General features: G+C 36.9%; 1 protein-coding gene across 2 annotated transcripts in view; it reads left to right on the plus strand.

The window, feature by feature from the left end:
* Positions 1-18,292, plus strand: part of SLC37A1 (solute carrier family 37 member 1) — a 39,949-nt gene that overhangs the window by 12,238 nt on the left and 9,419 nt on the right. For both annotated transcript variants that reach the window (XM_062573775.1, XM_062573766.1), the window contains exons 7-13: positions 1,259-1,335; positions 3,177-3,343; positions 4,169-4,206; positions 10,011-10,088; positions 13,469-13,600; positions 15,125-15,215; positions 16,635-16,697. In XM_062573775.1, coding sequence (XP_062429759.1) covers positions 1,259-1,335; positions 3,177-3,343; positions 4,169-4,206; positions 10,011-10,088; positions 13,469-13,600; positions 15,125-15,215; positions 16,635-16,697 — 646 coding nt within the window. The remainder of the gene's footprint in view (positions 1-1,258; positions 1,336-3,176; positions 3,344-4,168; positions 4,207-10,010; positions 10,089-13,468; positions 13,601-15,124; positions 15,216-16,634; positions 16,698-18,292) is intronic.

Here is an 18,292-nt window from a genome sequence, read left to right on the forward strand (position 1 = left end):
GGAGAGTTTTAAAACAGACATATTTACTTTTGTCAGTCTGCCAAAACCTGAATGATGCATCCTGAGTTTCTCTGCAGGATAATTATATTTATGCTGCTAATGATGAGTAGTCTCCCACACTGGTGTGGCTGAGACACAGCCAGCTTCTGCAACAAAAATCGTTGTATGGGATTTTTCAGAGCACTTGGAGATCTGTTCAGACATCACATGTACATTTACCTTTGACCTAAAATGGAATTTAGGTCAGATCCAGGATACAGTTTGTCCTTCTGCATCATTTTAGACATGTCCACACTTTGCATTGCTGTTCTCTTTGTGTTATGTCAGCAACACTTTCACAGCTATGTTTCCATGGCATGATGCAGCAGGACATGCAGTGATACTCGCTTGTGTATTGAAAGCTTTATAACAGTTCCACCTGTCACCTGTTCAACCACGTATGTCGCTGCCCCAGTGCTCTTGGGCTACTTGGTTTCTAAGACCTGAGCCAGCTCCTTCAGGGTTGGACTAGGTGTCTCTACAAAATGCTGCAGTGTATGATGTAGATAGAGTCCTGTAATGCTAAGGACAGTCTCATACTATCAACCTTACTTTTTTCACCAAGAACCAGTTATGTTTATTGCATGTTCAAATGCTCATTGTGCATGTGAATTGTTATACTGTACTTGTACTGTGAAATGCTAGAAAAGGAGTTTTATAGGAGTCAAAGCAAGTTAGGATTCCCTTGGGACCTGTTCACTATCTAGGCTGAAACAGTCCCTATTCGAGCTTCAATATAGCATGTTAAGTTTCTCCTCTCAGTTTGTGTGCATGTTTCTTTTATCTCTTTCAAGATTAATGTTCAGAATTGTCCAATCTCTCCTAAAGCTTTCTTTTTTGTTGTTTTTATTTTATTTGATTACAAATATACTTTATCTTACATTCAAATTGAGCAAAATATTGTGTAGGTATTGGGTGTGCGGAATCAGTTTCTCAGATCTGCTTAGTGGAATGTGATTTTTAAGTCTGCTTAAACATTAATTTTTGTGTTCAACTTCATAAAGTACTTGGAGATATTTAGGTAGAAGGAGGAATCTCTTCAAAATATTATAATTTGTTTGCTACTGGAAAAAAATGCATTGGACACCCCCACTAAATTTCTAAATTCAGAGCGTTTTTGTAGGCCTACTTTTTCCAATGCAGCACTCACCAGGAATTGTGTAGGAATCTGACTTATTACAGGGTGTGTTGGTTTATTGTTATTTTTATATGCTTTCAGATAACTAATGGGTTGGTGCAAACTACTGGCTGGCCAAGTGTTGTTACATGTATTGGCAACTGGTTTGGAAAAGGAAGGTAAATAATATGTAATTCAAAGTACTGGAACTACAAATTAGCACACTTTGTGCTGTAATATTACAATCAATTTAAATATCCTGCTCTTGCTTCAGCGATTTTTGAGGATGAAACAAGCACATGGGTAGATCTTTGAGAGGAATATTTTTTATTATCTTTATTAGTTTACATAAAGAGTTTAAAACATTCTCTCATGTCAGAACAGTGTTTGATAATAGCTCTTTAATCTGCTGTACTTTAGATGTTTAATTTTTCAGATAAAGTATTTCAGAGTTGAATTAAAAAGAATTCTTGGGAATATTATCAGTCTAAAACCACCTTTATTAAAAGGCAGTTACCATACTATTTTAATGTGGAATTTCTCATGTTTTCCTGAGAAATCATGTGTGTCTGTGTTTTAAAGCAGTTTTCTGGATATAGCTCTTTTTGTCTAATGCCCTTTTGGTCTAATGCCTTTTTTTCTGATAAACTTACAGAACTTAATTAAAATTTATAGTATTTAATTAAAGAAGAAAATAGAGCAGCTAATTTAACCTTTCTTTTTGTCACTTTCTTCTTAAAATCTTTTTAACCCTGAGGAGAGGTCATTCACAGTGATTTTTTTCATCATACCATACAGGAGTTTTTCATAGATTTTTGCAGTAGTACAGGCTAAATCCTTTGGTTCTGATAACTGTTGATGCATGTAATACACAGAAATGCTACTACAGTGTCATCTGTTGTAGATAATATTTCCTGAACGTTATTACGAATCAGTGCAAGAGGACATGTGAAAATTAACTATGCTTTCCATATAAAATCATGAGATAAGAAACTTCCATCTAAAGCCAGTTTTCTGTGGTCCCTGCAGCCTCTTTGTTGATACTTACAGAATGTAGAGAGCGATAACCATCATACAATATTGAATAAAATTGGTGGTTCTACACAAAAAGGATGCTTTTATTCAAATTTTGCTTCATGCAAAAGCAAAAACCTTTACTCTTAGGAGGCCAAATAATGGACTGATAGATAGAGCTCTGATATGAATGCCTGTAAACTGGTTCTTGTTCTAATTTTGCTACAAATTTCTTGAAACATGAGCAGACCTTTTAGATCTTGTCTTCAGCCAGAGCAAAAGATGTGTTTTCATTCAAACTAGGTTGCTCCAGATAAAGTGCTACTAAAGGCAAAGTAGTTTTTCCATGACTTAGGAGGAAAAAATTGTTAACTGCGTTGATGTTAGTAGGATTTTTGAGGTTTACGTTAGCCCAGCTGGAGTTATAGTGCAGTAGCTTTAAGCTGGGATTTCCAGGCTGACAGCAGTCTGATCTGTCAGCCCAGCTTGTGCAGCTATTATCTTCAACTAGTGCTTGGTAAGTCCAGGATATGTTCAGAGAACGCTGGATTTGTTCTACCTATCCTGTACAGATTGCTTTCTTCTGCATAGTAAGCCTAAGTTATTCTGAATATATCACATTAGCTTTGCAATGTGTCTGCTGCAGGACTTGCATTCCCGGAAGCACCAGACTTAGTATGCATGTGCTACACAACATGCACATGTTTGTTTTAATCCAGGAAACTCTATCCAGAAACGTGCAAGTCCTAAAGATGTCTTTAAATCCCATTAAATGCAGAGTGAATTCTGTCATGCATAGAAAAGTACTTGGAGTATTTCTGTTAATATTCAGGTGCCTTGAAACGGCTAGATAAAAAACTGTAGCATAAAGGAATGTTCTGTAATAGAACAAAAAGGTTTCAAATATTTCACTGACACTAAATATGAATGTTTTTTTGATATACTTTTCTCACTATAATAGTACTTATTGTTGGCATAAAAATAAGTGTTTGTCTTTTTGATGCAGGAGAGGTTTGATCATGGGAATATGGAATTCACATACTTCAGTGGGAAATATCTTGGGATCCTTAATTGCTGCTTACTGGGTGTCTACCTGCTGGGGTCTGTCCTTTGTGGTGCCTGGTGTTATCATTGCTGTGATGGGGATTGTTTGCTTCCTGTTTCTTATTGAACGTAAGTGTTTTAGTCTGATAAAAACCATGTAGATGCTTGTTATGGTGGTGGAGGGAGGAACATCAGCTGTTTAAATTAAGGTACCAATGCAAAGTATGTGTAATAGTTTATTCAGATAGAAACAAATGCTCTTCAAACTACAGCAATACTTAAACCACTTTTTCCTAGAACACTATATGGAGAAAAAGACAGGTATGTCCAAAGAATTAATGCACTCAGACTGGCACATCTGAGGAAGTACCATTTCAGAATTCATTATGGTTCCCTGTCTATATATAAACTTTTCAAGTGCATCTTAGCAGAATATCCCACCTTGCTGCAATGTATATGCAGTGCTACCATTCAAGTCGCATTGTCCATATTCTATACTATAAGATCTGGAAATCAACTGATAGAGCAAATTTTATTACTTTAATTGTACTGTTTGAAATTGAAAGAGAAAGAATTCTTCCTCTTGTCCTTATATGGACTCAGATATATTAGTATATGAAGGCTTATGTTACTGTAGCTGTTCCATCTCAGGAAGTAGAAATTCTGTAGATACAACTGGAGTGTTGTAATGAGCTGGTATGCCAGACTAGCACTTAATACAGTTATAGAATGGGAAGGATACTATGGAGCACCATTATCTTTTTCCCTACTGGCACAATTAGACATACCAGGACTGCTTTTGTGTCATCTGTGCTATTGGCTTATTGGGAATAAATTACACAGTTGTTTCCCCCTCAATCCCCTCATAGTCTAGACCAAGCTGAACTGATAGAAGTGTTTTAAGATATGTTATCCTTGTTTTCCTTATTAACCATGTGTGATACTGTATTTCAGATCCTAAAGATATAAGTTGCTCCTACACACCATCCAGTGTAAGTAAATGCTTTTTCTGTTTAGATTTCTGCCTTCTTATATACATGTTTATTATGGTAGTTCTGGAAACCAGATGATTTGTGTGGTTGTTCTGTGTCAGGCCGTGCTATTACTGACTTAAGTGTGAGGGAATAATCACTGTTCTGTGCTGCAGTAGAAACTAGTAGCTTTCTATCAGAACAGGGTGAATCAAAAGGCGAAAGATTGATTTTAACTTGCATTTTGCAGTGGATGAACTCATTAAGGCAAAACAAGTAAAAAAAAAAATCATCTTTCTTTAAGCTTTCTTATTTTCCTCTAGTCTTCCTGTGCAACAAGATACTTAGAGCATTTTGACCTGTATCCTCTGTTTGCCCTCCTTAGGTAAGGCATAATGAGATAGGTGCCATCCGTATGCAATGAGGGTCTTGCTGTTTGAGAATACTATACTAGGCATTGCAGAAAGTAAAAAGCAAACAGACCCTCCCCCCTGACGCAGTCTCAATGAAGTACGCATCTATGAGTTTGGGGTGGAAGGTGGTAGAGGGAAGGACCATAGGAGCACATTGCTGGGGAAAAGAAGGTAGCAAGGTCTGGTTATGTAGTTAAGGTGAAGAGACTGGGGTAAACAGCCCATGGCAGTGAATTTTGTTATCATATACCATGTCATTTACGTAATCAAAACCAGCTAGGGTTAATGAAGATTATACTTGTGTTAATAAAGAGCTGTGAAAATGGAGAGAGAAATAGCTTATGCTTAATGGTATGGGTCGCATGGCAATGCAATGCTTTAGTTTTTATAGAATCGCAGAATAATTTGAAATGGACATCCAGAGGTCATCTGATCCTACCCCCCTGCTCATAGTGGTGCTAACTTTGATGTTCTTTGATTGCTTAGGTCTTGCCTGGTCAAATTTTGAACATCTCTAAGGATGGAGATGACATTTATACTTACTTACATTCTAAAAACTCATTGGACATTTAAAAAGAAGTATTGATTACATGGTTTACTGGCATAAAAAACGATGCATTTTGTTGTTATATGAGAACCTGTATTTTGAGGGCTTAAATTTCAGTGAGGTAGTGAACTTTACTAAGCTGTAAATGTGTTATCACACTCACACTGTTTTCTGTTTCTGGAATGCCTACTGCCTGGCTCACAAGGGAAAATACAACTATTTTGACACTAGAGTTTGAAAATCCAGCATTAGAGACTGACCATTAAAGGCAATGTGAAGGCAGGATTATGGGGTGTGTGTGTGTGTGTGGATGTTTAAGCCTTCTTTGAGTTGTTAAACATTGCGTATATGCTTCCTCTGCCATTGTGGTAGCAAAACTGTAGCTTTTAATTGTTTCTAAAAGGAAGTCTTCTGCTTAAATATTTGCATAAAGTTGTTGGTTGTTTAAACACTATTTAAAAGTAAGTTGGGAAGATGTTTAAGCTCCAGTACTGAGATATTAGCCCAATACCATTGGCACAAAAGTGCATAAGACAACTTAAGTGCTCAAAACCAAGTTGAATAGAAAGTCATGTCTATACTGGGAAAAGAGATGTATGTTAGAAAGCTTTTGATACTGTATGGGAAGATTATTCCTTTCTTACTTTGTGTAGCTGTTACCCAAGGGGAGGGAGGCAATCCAAACAGAACAAGAGAAAAATAAGCAAGGAAAGAGAACAAAACGGAGAGCTTTAGGGAAGACAAACTGTGTGCACCTTTCGGTAACAGAATGTCATTTGTTACCCTGTTAGGCTGAGGAGTATATTTGCAGGTTCATCTCTGCTTTATGTTCTGTAAGACTTTGGTATCTGTTTATTTGTACTGTAACCAAAAGGCTCTTCTCCTTTGGCTCCCAGGGAACTGTGGGCAATCACACTCTGTCACATTTTAGACAAGTTCTTTGAAAGCATAGAGAAGAAGGAGTGGTAAAGAGGGTCTTGACGTTTCTGTGAGGGCAGATCAGGCCTGTTGAGGAACATGCTGGGGAGAAGGTCCCAGGGAATCCCACATATATTTTCCTATACTAAAGGATTATCCTTACGATCAGCTGCACATGTATGTATATGTCAAATATACCTTTTAGTTGCAAGTCTGACAGATTGCACAAGAATGATTTCTGCTTTTTACTCCTTCCTCCCCTCCATCAGTTTTAGATAGCTTTTTGCATTTTAAATGTTTTCTTTTTCTTGAATAGTAACTGAAGGCAACTTGTCTTTTGTAGTGTTTTTTTTAAATGATCTATGTGACTCCTATTCTTAGTGTGTTACTGTGAGATAAAATGTATTCACAATAAACTCTATATTTTTCATTTAGTTCTCTTGCTTCTTAAAGATAAGTTCTGTAAACTATGAGAATATTTTATGTAAATCTTAGAGATACCTACGAGAGACACTTTTTCCTTTGGCTTTTATGTAGTTCAGAAATGCTCCTGAGAACATTCTAGCTGCTTTTATAGTAGCTAGAGCATAATTTTTACAAAATAATCTGTTAAGCTTTATAGATGTCTACCATTTGTTTCAAATATACTTACTAGAAAGCACAGCAAAAGAAGTCTGCACAATAGATTGCTCATATAATTCACTAAGAACTGATATAAGAAAAATGTGATATTGAATATAATACTTGTCATGATTTTTTTTAACAACAATCTAGCATTTTAGGAGCTTTTTTCCTTTCATTCACCACCCCTCCACCTAGGCCTAGAAAGGGGATATCATTTGACTTAATCTTCTCTAGAACAGTAGCAAGATCACTACACCATGTGCAGCCTCATTGTGTAGCAATGCATTTGACCTCCTGTTTCCCTGGAAACCTTTCTTTCCAGAGAAGAACCAAAGGCATCACTTCTCCTTTCCCCATTCCGTAAATTTAAATTTGAAATGCTTGTAGAAGGTTTGTAAAGTACTCCCCACACTCCTTGGACTTTTTTCAGATTAAGATTTGCCTTTGTCTTGGGATGCTATATGCCATTTGAATTGCATAATTACCTCACTTCAACTGTGTGTAATCTGCAAAGTACAGTGAATTCTGAATTCTTAATGAATATGGCTTGCAGTTTCCGTTCACTGTGGGGAGAGTGGTTGTATGAATTGAGGAAATTGATAGGATAAGAACAGAAGTTCAGTAAGGTGTCCTAAAAATGCAGATATGGTAGTGACCATATCTGATTGCTAAAGAAAAAAAAGATTTCTAATAGAAAGAAGATTCACGCAAAGAAATAGTGTGTGTTATCACTTGGAACAAAAAATTTCAGCTTTGCTGGGCGAGGAATAGAATTTTCTGACAGGCATAACATGACAACCATCATTTTGCGCTCAATCGGTCTGAGAAGTAAAACAACCTATGTGCTTTTGCCAATTGTTAGAAATCCTTTCTGAAGAATAATAATGAAAAAATACATACATTATACTGATAATGCTAAAGCAGGTCACTTTGGACAGATTTTTGGTGCGATGCAGGTAACTACCTACTGGTGCCAAATACTCAACTTTGTTATGGAAAAATGAGATGACTTAAATTTAAACAAAACTAAAATAAATACTTAACATGAGTGAAATTCTTTGTTATCTCTGTGTGATACTGCTATCCTGGACTTAGTACACTTTTTGCAGCATACTCATGAGCCTAGTGTTTCTACAGAGTTTACAATGGTGAGTGATCTCATTTTATTGAGTTGTGCAGAAGCACAAGGGAAAGCTGGGCAAAGAACCTTGGATAAACAATTCTCCTTCTTCATTTACTAGTTTCTTGGGGCATTCTTTGTTCACTTCTATTCATCTTTACTCTGATTTATGAATTTGAAATTTGTTTCAAAACATTTGAGTGTGGTAAAGTGCATTTAGATGACAGAACTGGAGGTTTAATATATAGCTTTCCAAATGGCAGTTCCCATAACGAATAAATGCAAGAAGTCAATGTGCTTTGTCATGCATTGGTGCACTCGTATAATGGATGTTAGAGAGCGGGTTTAATGGCATTTCTAAAACATGCTGATTTTGAACTTTTTTATTGCTTCTTGTCACTTTTCTCGCTGTATTATTTTTATAGGTACATGTGTTAGTTGCAGAATGTTCATACAGGCCTGTCTTTATGCACTAGCAACTTTCTTTAACGTGATCTTGTGTTTCCAGGAAAACTGGTTCTTAAACCCCTGTGATAAAGTGCTCGTGCATTTAGAAGATACTACACTGTAATGTTTATCTTCCGAAGAACAGAAAAAAAATTCAAGTTTTAAATGTATAGCCTCTCAGTCTAGTCCTTATCCCCAGACGTTTCCTCCTTACCACAGTAAATCTTATTTTTGACAGTCAAATGAAAGTCTTTCATTTTTTTTTCTCTGCTGTGCTGCTTGAATAAAGATGTAGATGATTTTTCTGTAGATAATGGATTTTCTTCCCCATAGATTGTTGTAAATCATTTTCCAACAAGAACCTAATTTTCTATAAGATAAAATCTAAAAATTTGTTTTATCAAACCCTGAGGATTTGAGTTTTGTTTATTTGTTCTGGAGTATACATGCCAAAGATTGCTTGTGCCTGTGCTACTGCACTGAACAGCATAAATACTTACTTACCCTCACTTCATAAATTCTTGCTTTCTTAGAGGGATATGTGAATGAATGGCAGTTTGTTTGAAGGAAACTGCAAGATACATGCTTGAATTTTTGGGGGGCAAGAATTACTCAGAGCTTCATTTTGAATTAAAATGTTCAGTCAGAATGGGCATTCCTTTCTGATTTTTTTATTATTGTTTTTATCTTTAATGTGGCATTCAGGATGTAATTAGATACCTGTCAACCAAATATCTTATCTCAGAAGAATATACAGTGCTTCTTGTGGTCTTAGCATAGGTTCTCCCTACCTGATTGCAAACTACATTCAAGCTCTACATTTAATTCAGCAAATGAAGCTTAGTATCTCTGGCAAATCCTTTTAGACGCAGGACCCCAGGCTGACATTTTCCAAGGAATGTTCATATTAATAGATACGTGTAGAAAACAATATATTAGCCGAGGTCAACCTAGGGGCCTGAAGGAATGTGCAAAGTGTGGGTGGGTCTGATTTGTGGGAAAGCTACTACTAGAGCTGTCTGGAGGAAGACATTAGAGTAGGTTGCTCCAAGACTCTGCCTGAGAAGTTGGAGAGCACTCTGACTTACTGTATCTTATAATTCTGACATTCTGCACTCTGGTATTGTAGGATCTAGTAGATCCTACAGTATAACCCATTGCCTCAATTTCTGTTTTCAGCTCCCTAGAGGCACTGTAGCTCTTCATTACCCTGCTTGCCCCTAATAGGACAGCCTCTTGTCTGATTCTAGGTAGGAAGACTAGGGCAAGCATAAGATAAAGGGATAAACTTTTTCTATCTTCAGCAGGTAGGGAATTGAAGAAAAACAGCTTTTCTGAAACGAGTCAACTTTAACTGCTGTTAAAGTAATCTGCTTATGAGACAATAGAGGGTTGAAATGCCAGTGAATATTCATTAGTGGAAAAAGCTGTTGAGGATGTTAAGAATGGTATGACTGTGCTCTGAATTTAGTGCTGCTTCTATGTACAAGACAGCATGGAATCAGCCCTCAAATACATTTGGTAACTGTGTTTTTATATAGATTGCAGTAAGTCTGCCTAAGAACTTAAAAAAAAAAAAAAAATTAAAAGCACTGTCATTATGTTAGAAATGCTCCATTTAGGGCTGTTTTTACAGTGTTATACACAGAGACTTTTGTTGTAAAGAAATGATTAACACTAACGTAATCTTTTAAAAAAGAAAAAGTAACAAGCTTTTTTTTTTTTTTCTTTCTTTTTCTTTCCTCCCCTCTTTCAGAGTTCTAAAGCCTTTCTGAATGGTGCGGGTCGATTCAGAGTCCAGTCCTTAAACGTTAAGGAAACCTGCCAGTCTCAGGTAAAATGTAATCAATTATTGTGAAAAGTATGGAAAACTTCCTCATGTGGAACAAACTCGCATGGAAAATTTATAGTGGATTTACTATGGGTAAAAGTTGGTCTTTGTTTTAGAATGCTGAAGTCTATTTCCCTTTTCATATACAAATGTAATTCTGAACAAGAGAACTAAGCATTATCTAACTTAAATGCTGCAAGCCAAGCTGAGTATGATAGCATGCTTACTCAGTTAGTTTTAGTTTGCAATCTGCATAAAATTCCAGCAAAAAGGAATGCATTGCAGAATATTCTGAATATTACACATTTGAAATCTTTAAACTACTTCTATTCTGTGTCCACTGTTTGCCCTCTCACTTCTGTCCTTTATTAATGTAATAGATGTATGTGCTTACAGGATTATGCATGGAGACAGAGAGTTCTAAATATGAGCAGTTATTCACAAGAATCCTGCTTAAAACTTGTAAGTGTAAGTGCTGGTAATTCTCACTGGAATCTGAACTCTGGATTTGCCCATTCTTGGGTAAAAAGAAATGTTAGCTTGTGATGAACGTGAAGTGAAAAAAATCCATTTCAAATACTGTATTTGTATTCACTGCACTTGGCACATTCTATCCTGTGATAGATAACTTTTTCTTTTTTTAACTTCTTCAGACTTATACAGGAAAATGGAAACTTCGTGTTGTTTTTCATTCTTTGCCCACAGAATAATAATCAGTGTTGATGAAAAGGTTTCGAAGTTCCTGTCAGGGAAACATTTTATTCATGATTTTGATTGACTCTCTTTGTATCTAATGGAACAGTCTGTGTATTACTCCCACTGTACTCAGTTTACTCATGTTCATTTTGAACTGCTCAGGAACAGTCCCCAGCCCAGAAACAGTTTGTCAATATTATTCCACAGCCGGCTGAAAAATAAGGAAGATGATGTAAGAATTACAGAGCTAAAATGTGCTCAGCAGCTTAGTAGACAAAAATGACTCTGTTACCACTGGTTTCTAGTATTGCTAATTGGCACCTTCACAGTCACCTCTGCAAAGAGTCTGTGGACTGTGTGGGCAAAGGCAACGTACCTGCTTGTACTGACTGGTGTTCCCTTGTGAGCCCAACAGGGAGACAACGTTGACATTGAAGCACGAGAGCACTTGCCAACACTCCTGTTTGTTAATATTTGAATACTTTTTTTCCCTGCCAGATGGGTTGCCCATTTCTACTATGGAGTACAAATAAGGTTTAAGGAGAAAAAAAAAAAAAAAGAAAAAGAAAAATTCCTGTTTGTCTCTGCTTGGGGCCCCAGTTTTTCTACTTGTGACGGAAGATCTTTCTTCTGTCAAAGTAGAGTTGAACATCTTTGCTTTTTGCAGTGGTTTTATTCCAGTTATGTTGAGCTGATTATCACTGTTAGCTTTTGTGTGTGTATAAACAGCAGATGGTTAGCATTTATGAGCTGGTATATTCCAAGCACACTAGAGTGGAAGCTTTTACTGATTTTTTGTTGACCTCTTCAATTATTATAAAAAGAAAGCAAATATTCAGGATATGCAGCGACTGAAAGCAGAATGTGTTTTTCAACGTGTGACCTGAGTAACTCCACATGTTCATTACTACTTGTGTCCGTTTGACCTCTTAAAAATTATACAAAATTGAGAGATAATGAATCTTTCCCCAGAGATCAAGAGTGCACCATATGTCTAATCGCTCTATCTGACAAGCTGACAAAGCTGAACAATGTTATCTCAGCCAAGTGCCAACTACTTTTTTTTTTATCCAGATGCACAGCATAAAAATCTCATATTGTCAATAAATGTCTTCAGCATGAGTTGCTAAATGAGGTATTTGTGCTTTAGTCACTTACACTTTGGTATTCAACCCTCTCTACTTTAATAGATTTAGAGCCACCTGTTTGAGAAATAAGCAGTATTACCTCAGGCAATTCTGACTGGGTTTGTAGTGTAAGTGGTATGAGATTCACCCAATTGCTATCTAGACATACATTCTGTTGACTGCAGTGAGGAGCTCAGCTGAGTGAAGTTGTCAGCACTTTTTTAATATTAGCGGCTTTGATTTGAATTGCTACCATCAAAATAATTTAAGTTTTGAAGTTGCTGGAGTAATTCAGAAGATAAATATTGATGGAGTAACTCAGGTGCCATAGTGCCATTTTAGATGTCCCTACATGTTTTTCCTGTCTTCCAGTTCCTACTTCAGTGTGTTGCAGGGTTACCAATAAATCTTGCATCCTATCTCCCAACTCTATACCAATTTTTTGGATGTCACATGGTAGCTTCTAGAATTATACTAAGTGTCCAGGTTCAGGCACCTGAGTGGTTCTCTGTCTTCTCCTAAATGGTGCCCTTTAAAAATAGGATTACTTTAGAATTACTCAGAGTAAAGTAGCGAGATTGAATGTATCCATCATATTATTTTTCTCTATCGGCTTACGAAATATTAATCAGAAAGTTTTCATCTTTGTAATTATTGCTGGAAACGGAATGATGTGCTATTTTATTTTTACTAATGTACAGCCAAATATGTGTTAAGTCTTAGTGAAGAATTAAACTCAATTCAACAATGTGCAACAATTGTGAGAAAGAAAACTGTATGTAGAATATATTCATAGCCAGTAATGGAGCAGAACTGCTAAGTGTGGATAAAATTGAGAACGTATGTTTATGACTAGATTGAGATGACTTGCTTAACAAGTATTCTTAACAGATAGTGGAAATATTATTGAAGTAAAATAATTCCTAGTGCAAGAAGACAATTCAGAATTCAGTTCTTAGGTAATATTGGCAAAAACTGAAGACTTTTCTAATTTGTGGATTGCAGTGCTCAAAAGAAACAGGTGAAAAAAATCATCGATTGTTTAACATAAAGCACTCACTATCCATAACTCAACTGGAGAGAGGACCTCTATTTAAATCGATGGATAGGATGATATTGTGGACAGAGTCTGAAAAAGAAGCTTAATATTTGTACAGCAGGTAGATGATACATAGTTTTATAGAGAAATACGTTGTAATACCCAGTAGTTTTTTTGGTTCTAATTAGACCACCTAAATAGTGGTGTAAGGAAAGCCTGGAAATTTTCTTGTTAAGTCAGACTGAAATACATGTTTTTTTGCAACTTGAAGTCTCTGTTCCATAGAACAGAGATTTGATTGCATAAGGCAGTGTACATTCTCAGGCATAAAAAAACCAGGCATGTTTCTCTATATATACTTTATATACCCAAATCAAGTGATTTAAAAAGCCATAACTTTCTGTAATAAAAATACATACAACATATCTTAAAATGACTTTGGAATTATTTGATTACTTTATATGTGTTTTGATATATTTTTCATATATTGTTTCATATATTGTTGCTGGGGGAAATTACAGGATTCAGAGATGCAGCATTTGCTTATTGACAGTGAAAACTGCACTGTGTCACTGAACTCTGGCACTTCAGTCCCTGCAGAAGGCAGACATGGGACATCAGCTATCAGCTTCCTTGGGGCCTTGCGAATACCTGTGAGTACATGTGCTCTTCTTGCCTGTTCCTCCAACAATCATATTTCTCATGCATTCTGAGTGGAATGATAGATGACATTAACATTGCATCACAAGCTCTGATTGGCAGCTCTGGTCTATATAAAGCAGTGTTTTGGTATATGAGATGAAGTGCCTTCTCAGAAGGGAAGTGAAAATTGGTCCAAGAGTATCCTGTTCTCCAGTAAGCAGATGACATAAGGTCATTGGTAGAATCAGAAATTATGAATGTCTAGATTCTAGTACCTGCATAGACTGATTTTTTACGAGATGCGACTAATATACAGCCTATAGTGTAAAAGTTTACAGATATTAACCTGATTTGAAAATATGCCTGCATGTCATATAGGGATTAAGAACGGAAGAGTAGGCTGAATCTATAAGCACTTGAGCTTCTTTCCTCTGCATCAGAACTTCCTTCCGTGGCTTCCTTTTACACTCGTCAAAATTCTTTTAAATCTCTTCTATGGCTTATATAGAGAAGGCAGACAACTCAAGCATTCAAACTGCTGGAAAAGGAGAGAAGGGAAGTTTACTTTAATTCAGAGACATTCGGACTGTTCTGTAGGGAGCACAAGTAGAATTGAACCCAAATTTATTTGGACCAAGGGTAAAGGTAGAGGAAGAAATCTCCAGCACCCAACTGCTATATTCCTACATCATTGTGTTTTGTCCCATATCACCTTCTATCCCAGCTGTTTTTCATGTGACAAAGTGAAAGTAACGAGTAGAAAAATTACTGCTGCCACTTTGAAACTCTAACTCTTGCTCTATTTTTCCTGCCTGATGTTGGGAAGGGTCACAGCTGTATATGGAATCACTGCATTTGTGTATTGTCCCTGCAGATAACTACAGTAAACCATACCATGGATTTAAAAAGTCCATCTCCAGCTGAGAATGTTGGATGGTGAAGGGAATGAAGATAGGTTAATTTGGCAGTTTAGTGCAGCTCTGTGCAGTAAGCACACCTTTCCTATACCCAGCAGGAAAGAAAAAGGAACAAATAGGTATTTGCTGTGTCTGTGGTGTGATTTTTGCCGCTTAATGATTTGAAGGCCTGTGTCATACTGGTAACTGGCTATTTGTAAAGATTTAAACAACAAGTGAGAGATCTTAGATCACCTAAAAATGCATCTAAAGAACACAAAATATGCCTTTTTCTCTGGTATATACTCGAGTCCTGCTACACTGGTATGTATATGGAAAAAAAACTTTACTTTGACAAAGATAAGTGATATAGGTGTCCCAAACGCTTGCTGTTTATTTTAATGTTTTCTCTTTTGTCAATTCAGTACAATTAAGAGGAGAAAAAGTGTGTGAGTAGAGTACCACAATTTGCTCTGATTGTAAGCTTTGTGCTTGCAAGAGAAGAAAGCTGCTTGAGTTTTCTTGAGAGAAAAAGAAAAGCCTAAAATACTACTTGGGAACAGTTTTCATAATGTACTTTGAAAACAAGTAGCAGCATATATCAAGGTTCTGACTTCCTGTGCCCTTTTTTTCTCTTAGGGAGTCGTAGAATTCTCTCTGTGTCTTTTGTTTGCAAAATTGGTGAGCTATACTTTTCTCTTCTGGCTTCCTCTGTATATCACAAATGTAGGTAAGTATAACTGTAAAGAGAACAGGATTATGCCTAAATAGTGCTTGAAAATATAAGCTTGAGATAAATAAGAAAATAGTCTATTTCAGAAGTAGTAATGTTTATCTTTGTTACAGGAGCAGGAGTTGTGAGTCACCAACTGATACTTTTCTCAGTATTATGGCTTCAAAATTATGAGTGTTTTTCAAAAAAAAAAAAAGAGAGAGAGAGAATCTGGCTCAGCAGTTCCAACCCAAGCCACAGGGGTGTGGCTGTGGCTCTTAAGAGACAATCAAAAAAGTTTACTTTATAATCATGTTTTTAAATAATTGAAGTGCCTTATCCAAACATGTACCAAAAATTTAAATGAGTTTCTTCATCTATTCACTAGTGCTATTTTCTTTTGTGCTGTAGAGTACAGAGGAAAGAATTTTCCTGAACTAGAGAAACTGTTGTTCTTGTGAGTCATCATGTAGCTTTAAACTCCCAGCTACCTATAAAGGTCGTAGTAAACGAGTGTAACAGTATCAACCACCAGAGAGAGACAGGTTAAATGTTACAGGAAAATGCACAGAGTTGCAAATACTGTAGCTAAAGTCTGTTTTGTAGACTCCAGATAACCAGTGCTCCTGCAGGAGGAGGATACCTTGAAGGCAGCTGGCTTTTAATAGAAGGATTGATGATACTTAGCACAGTCTTCCCATCTCTGCTTTGACTAGTTCATTGTTGGTGAGGTTATGGTAGTGCCACTGACACCACTGTTTTAGCACATACTTCTCTTTCAAGTATTTTTCTGAGAATTCAAAAAAATATCAAAGAACTTAAGAAATTCGGTTCCTTTTGAAACTTTAGACTGAATGTAAATATATACAAACACTGGTCCTCACTGCTCATGGCAAGCAGTGGAGTTGAGGAAATCATGGTCTTTCCAGAGTCCTCATAAACTATGCAGTATATGCTATGCCAAGCAGGGGGCTAGATGTAATCTAATTATGAATATTACTGGTCATAACTGGCCACCAGAGCAAGGCTCAGTAAGTGATCCAAATGTATGCTAACTGTGTTTTTAGAACAAAAAGCTTAACTTACATGCATTTGCTACCTGTTTATGAATCTGGCTGCTAATACAGAATACGTCAGAATATTTTTAGTTCAATGACTGATTAGCCCTATTGCTCAAACTTTATCAATAGTTACAGTGGTAAAATGCAGTCATGTAGTGTAATCGTATCCAAAAGACTGTATCACTGAATAACCAGTATTGATATATTCTTACGTGTCGTACACATCAATACGTAAGAACACCTTGTGATAGCTTGTTCCTATGAATAAACAATACTACTGTAAGATATTCTTACCCTAGCATGAAAAGATTATACTGAGGACTATATTTTTTTTTGTAGTCTTGAAATGAGACAAATGTTTTACTTCTGTTACTAGAGCATCTTGATGCCAAAAGAGCTGGGGATCTTTCCACACTGTTTGATGTTGGTGGAATCTTTGGTAAGTTTAATATTTCATACTTAGTCAGACCAGTTTAGAAACGTTTGTGGCATACACAGCTGCTTACATGTATTAATCTTCTGTCTTACATCCACTGAAGAAGAAAGGTGCTTGGTTGAAAGCTGGGTTGGACACTGAGAGTGTAAAAGTAAACATTAAGTAAAACATTGATTGAACAAACCACTGAGCTAATGATGTTGTTCACAATAGACTATAAGACAGAATCTTTCAGTTCCATCAGTTCTGGAAACAGGTCTTTGTCACTTCAACTGTCTAAATATGTTCCTTTTTGTACCCTATGATACCACAACTAATGCAGTTTTACAGCTGTGTATTTTTCTGTAGGCAGATAGGTGAATAGCCAGTTTTTTCTTGATGTCTGAAGCTGCTGTATGTGATAAAACAAGAAGATTGTAGTAATAATAATACCTCATAAAAAAGCAAAAAAAAAAAAAAAAAAAAAAAAAACCTATTGTTAACAACTAAATAATAAAATTTTGTCCTAGTGTAGAAACAGTACATCTCACAATAGCACAAACATCATCATCTTGATGTCCACTTGCTTCACCACCCTACCCATCCCCATTTCTTTATAGAAAGCCCTATGTCAGTCTGTGGGGAAAATGAAGCTCTCAGTGAGAGAAGTTTCCCAGGATCAAGAGTTGTGTGGTCCCCAGTGGTTAAAGATGCAAGTGACAGGGTGTTCTGCAGCTGTTGCTCCAGTCTTGGGCTGGATGTCCCTTGCACCATCCCTTGCTGCTCAACTGGACAAGTGAGGTGGGTTACCACACAGCTGGAAGCCAGAATTCATAGTGCCTTAGAGATCTGGGTGACTTTGTTCAACAGTCTCAAGGCACATCACACTATACTGTGTATCCAGGCTTGACAAGGGGGCAGGTGCTGCTTGAACATTCAGAGTTTAAATATAAATTCAAATGGGACATAGGCACTTTGGAGTTGGGCAGCTGGTAAGGGAGAGGAAGGCCCAGCAATATGTACAATCTGGGAATCCAGAGAACTTTCTTTCCTCCTTTTGGTAGCTCCTACCTTTTGGTACCTCCTTCCTCCAGGCCTTCCAGCCTGCTCCAGCCATGTGCAGCTGCCATGCTCTGAATATTGCTCCTGTATGTAGTCATTGGCAAGCACAAGAAGCAGGGGGTCTTAAACAGCCTGAGGTGACTACCGGGAGAGAAAAGAAAAACTTTTTTTTTTTTTTTTTTTCCTCTGCCCCAAGTTCTAGAATAGCTCTTGTTTCCTCTGGTTGTGGTGTGACATGGACAGAATATGGCATCTGACACATTGACACTGAGCTTATTTTTGCATGTGGGGAGTTAAGGAACTGGATGTATAAGGTCTTTTTCAGACTAGCTGGATGTCAGAATGGAGCCCCATAGAGCCTGGTGCAAAGGCATTCTGCATTCAGAAGCAACAGAACAGTGGTTTCTAAATATTTCTTCCCCCTCTCTGCCCCTCCGTCCACATCATCCTGGCTATTCAGTTGCCCTTGGAGTAAACAAAAAGGAAGAACTGTTTGCAGCAGTTATCTTCCACATCAGACCTGGTAGGGTAATAAGGTTACTACTAAATACAAATTA

Source organism: Rhea pennata, chromosome 1 (assembly GCF_028389875.1).
Source record: "Rhea pennata isolate bPtePen1 chromosome 1, bPtePen1.pri, whole genome shotgun sequence".
NCBI classification, from domain to species: domain Eukaryota; kingdom Metazoa; phylum Chordata; class Aves; order Rheiformes; family Rheidae; genus Rhea; species Rhea pennata.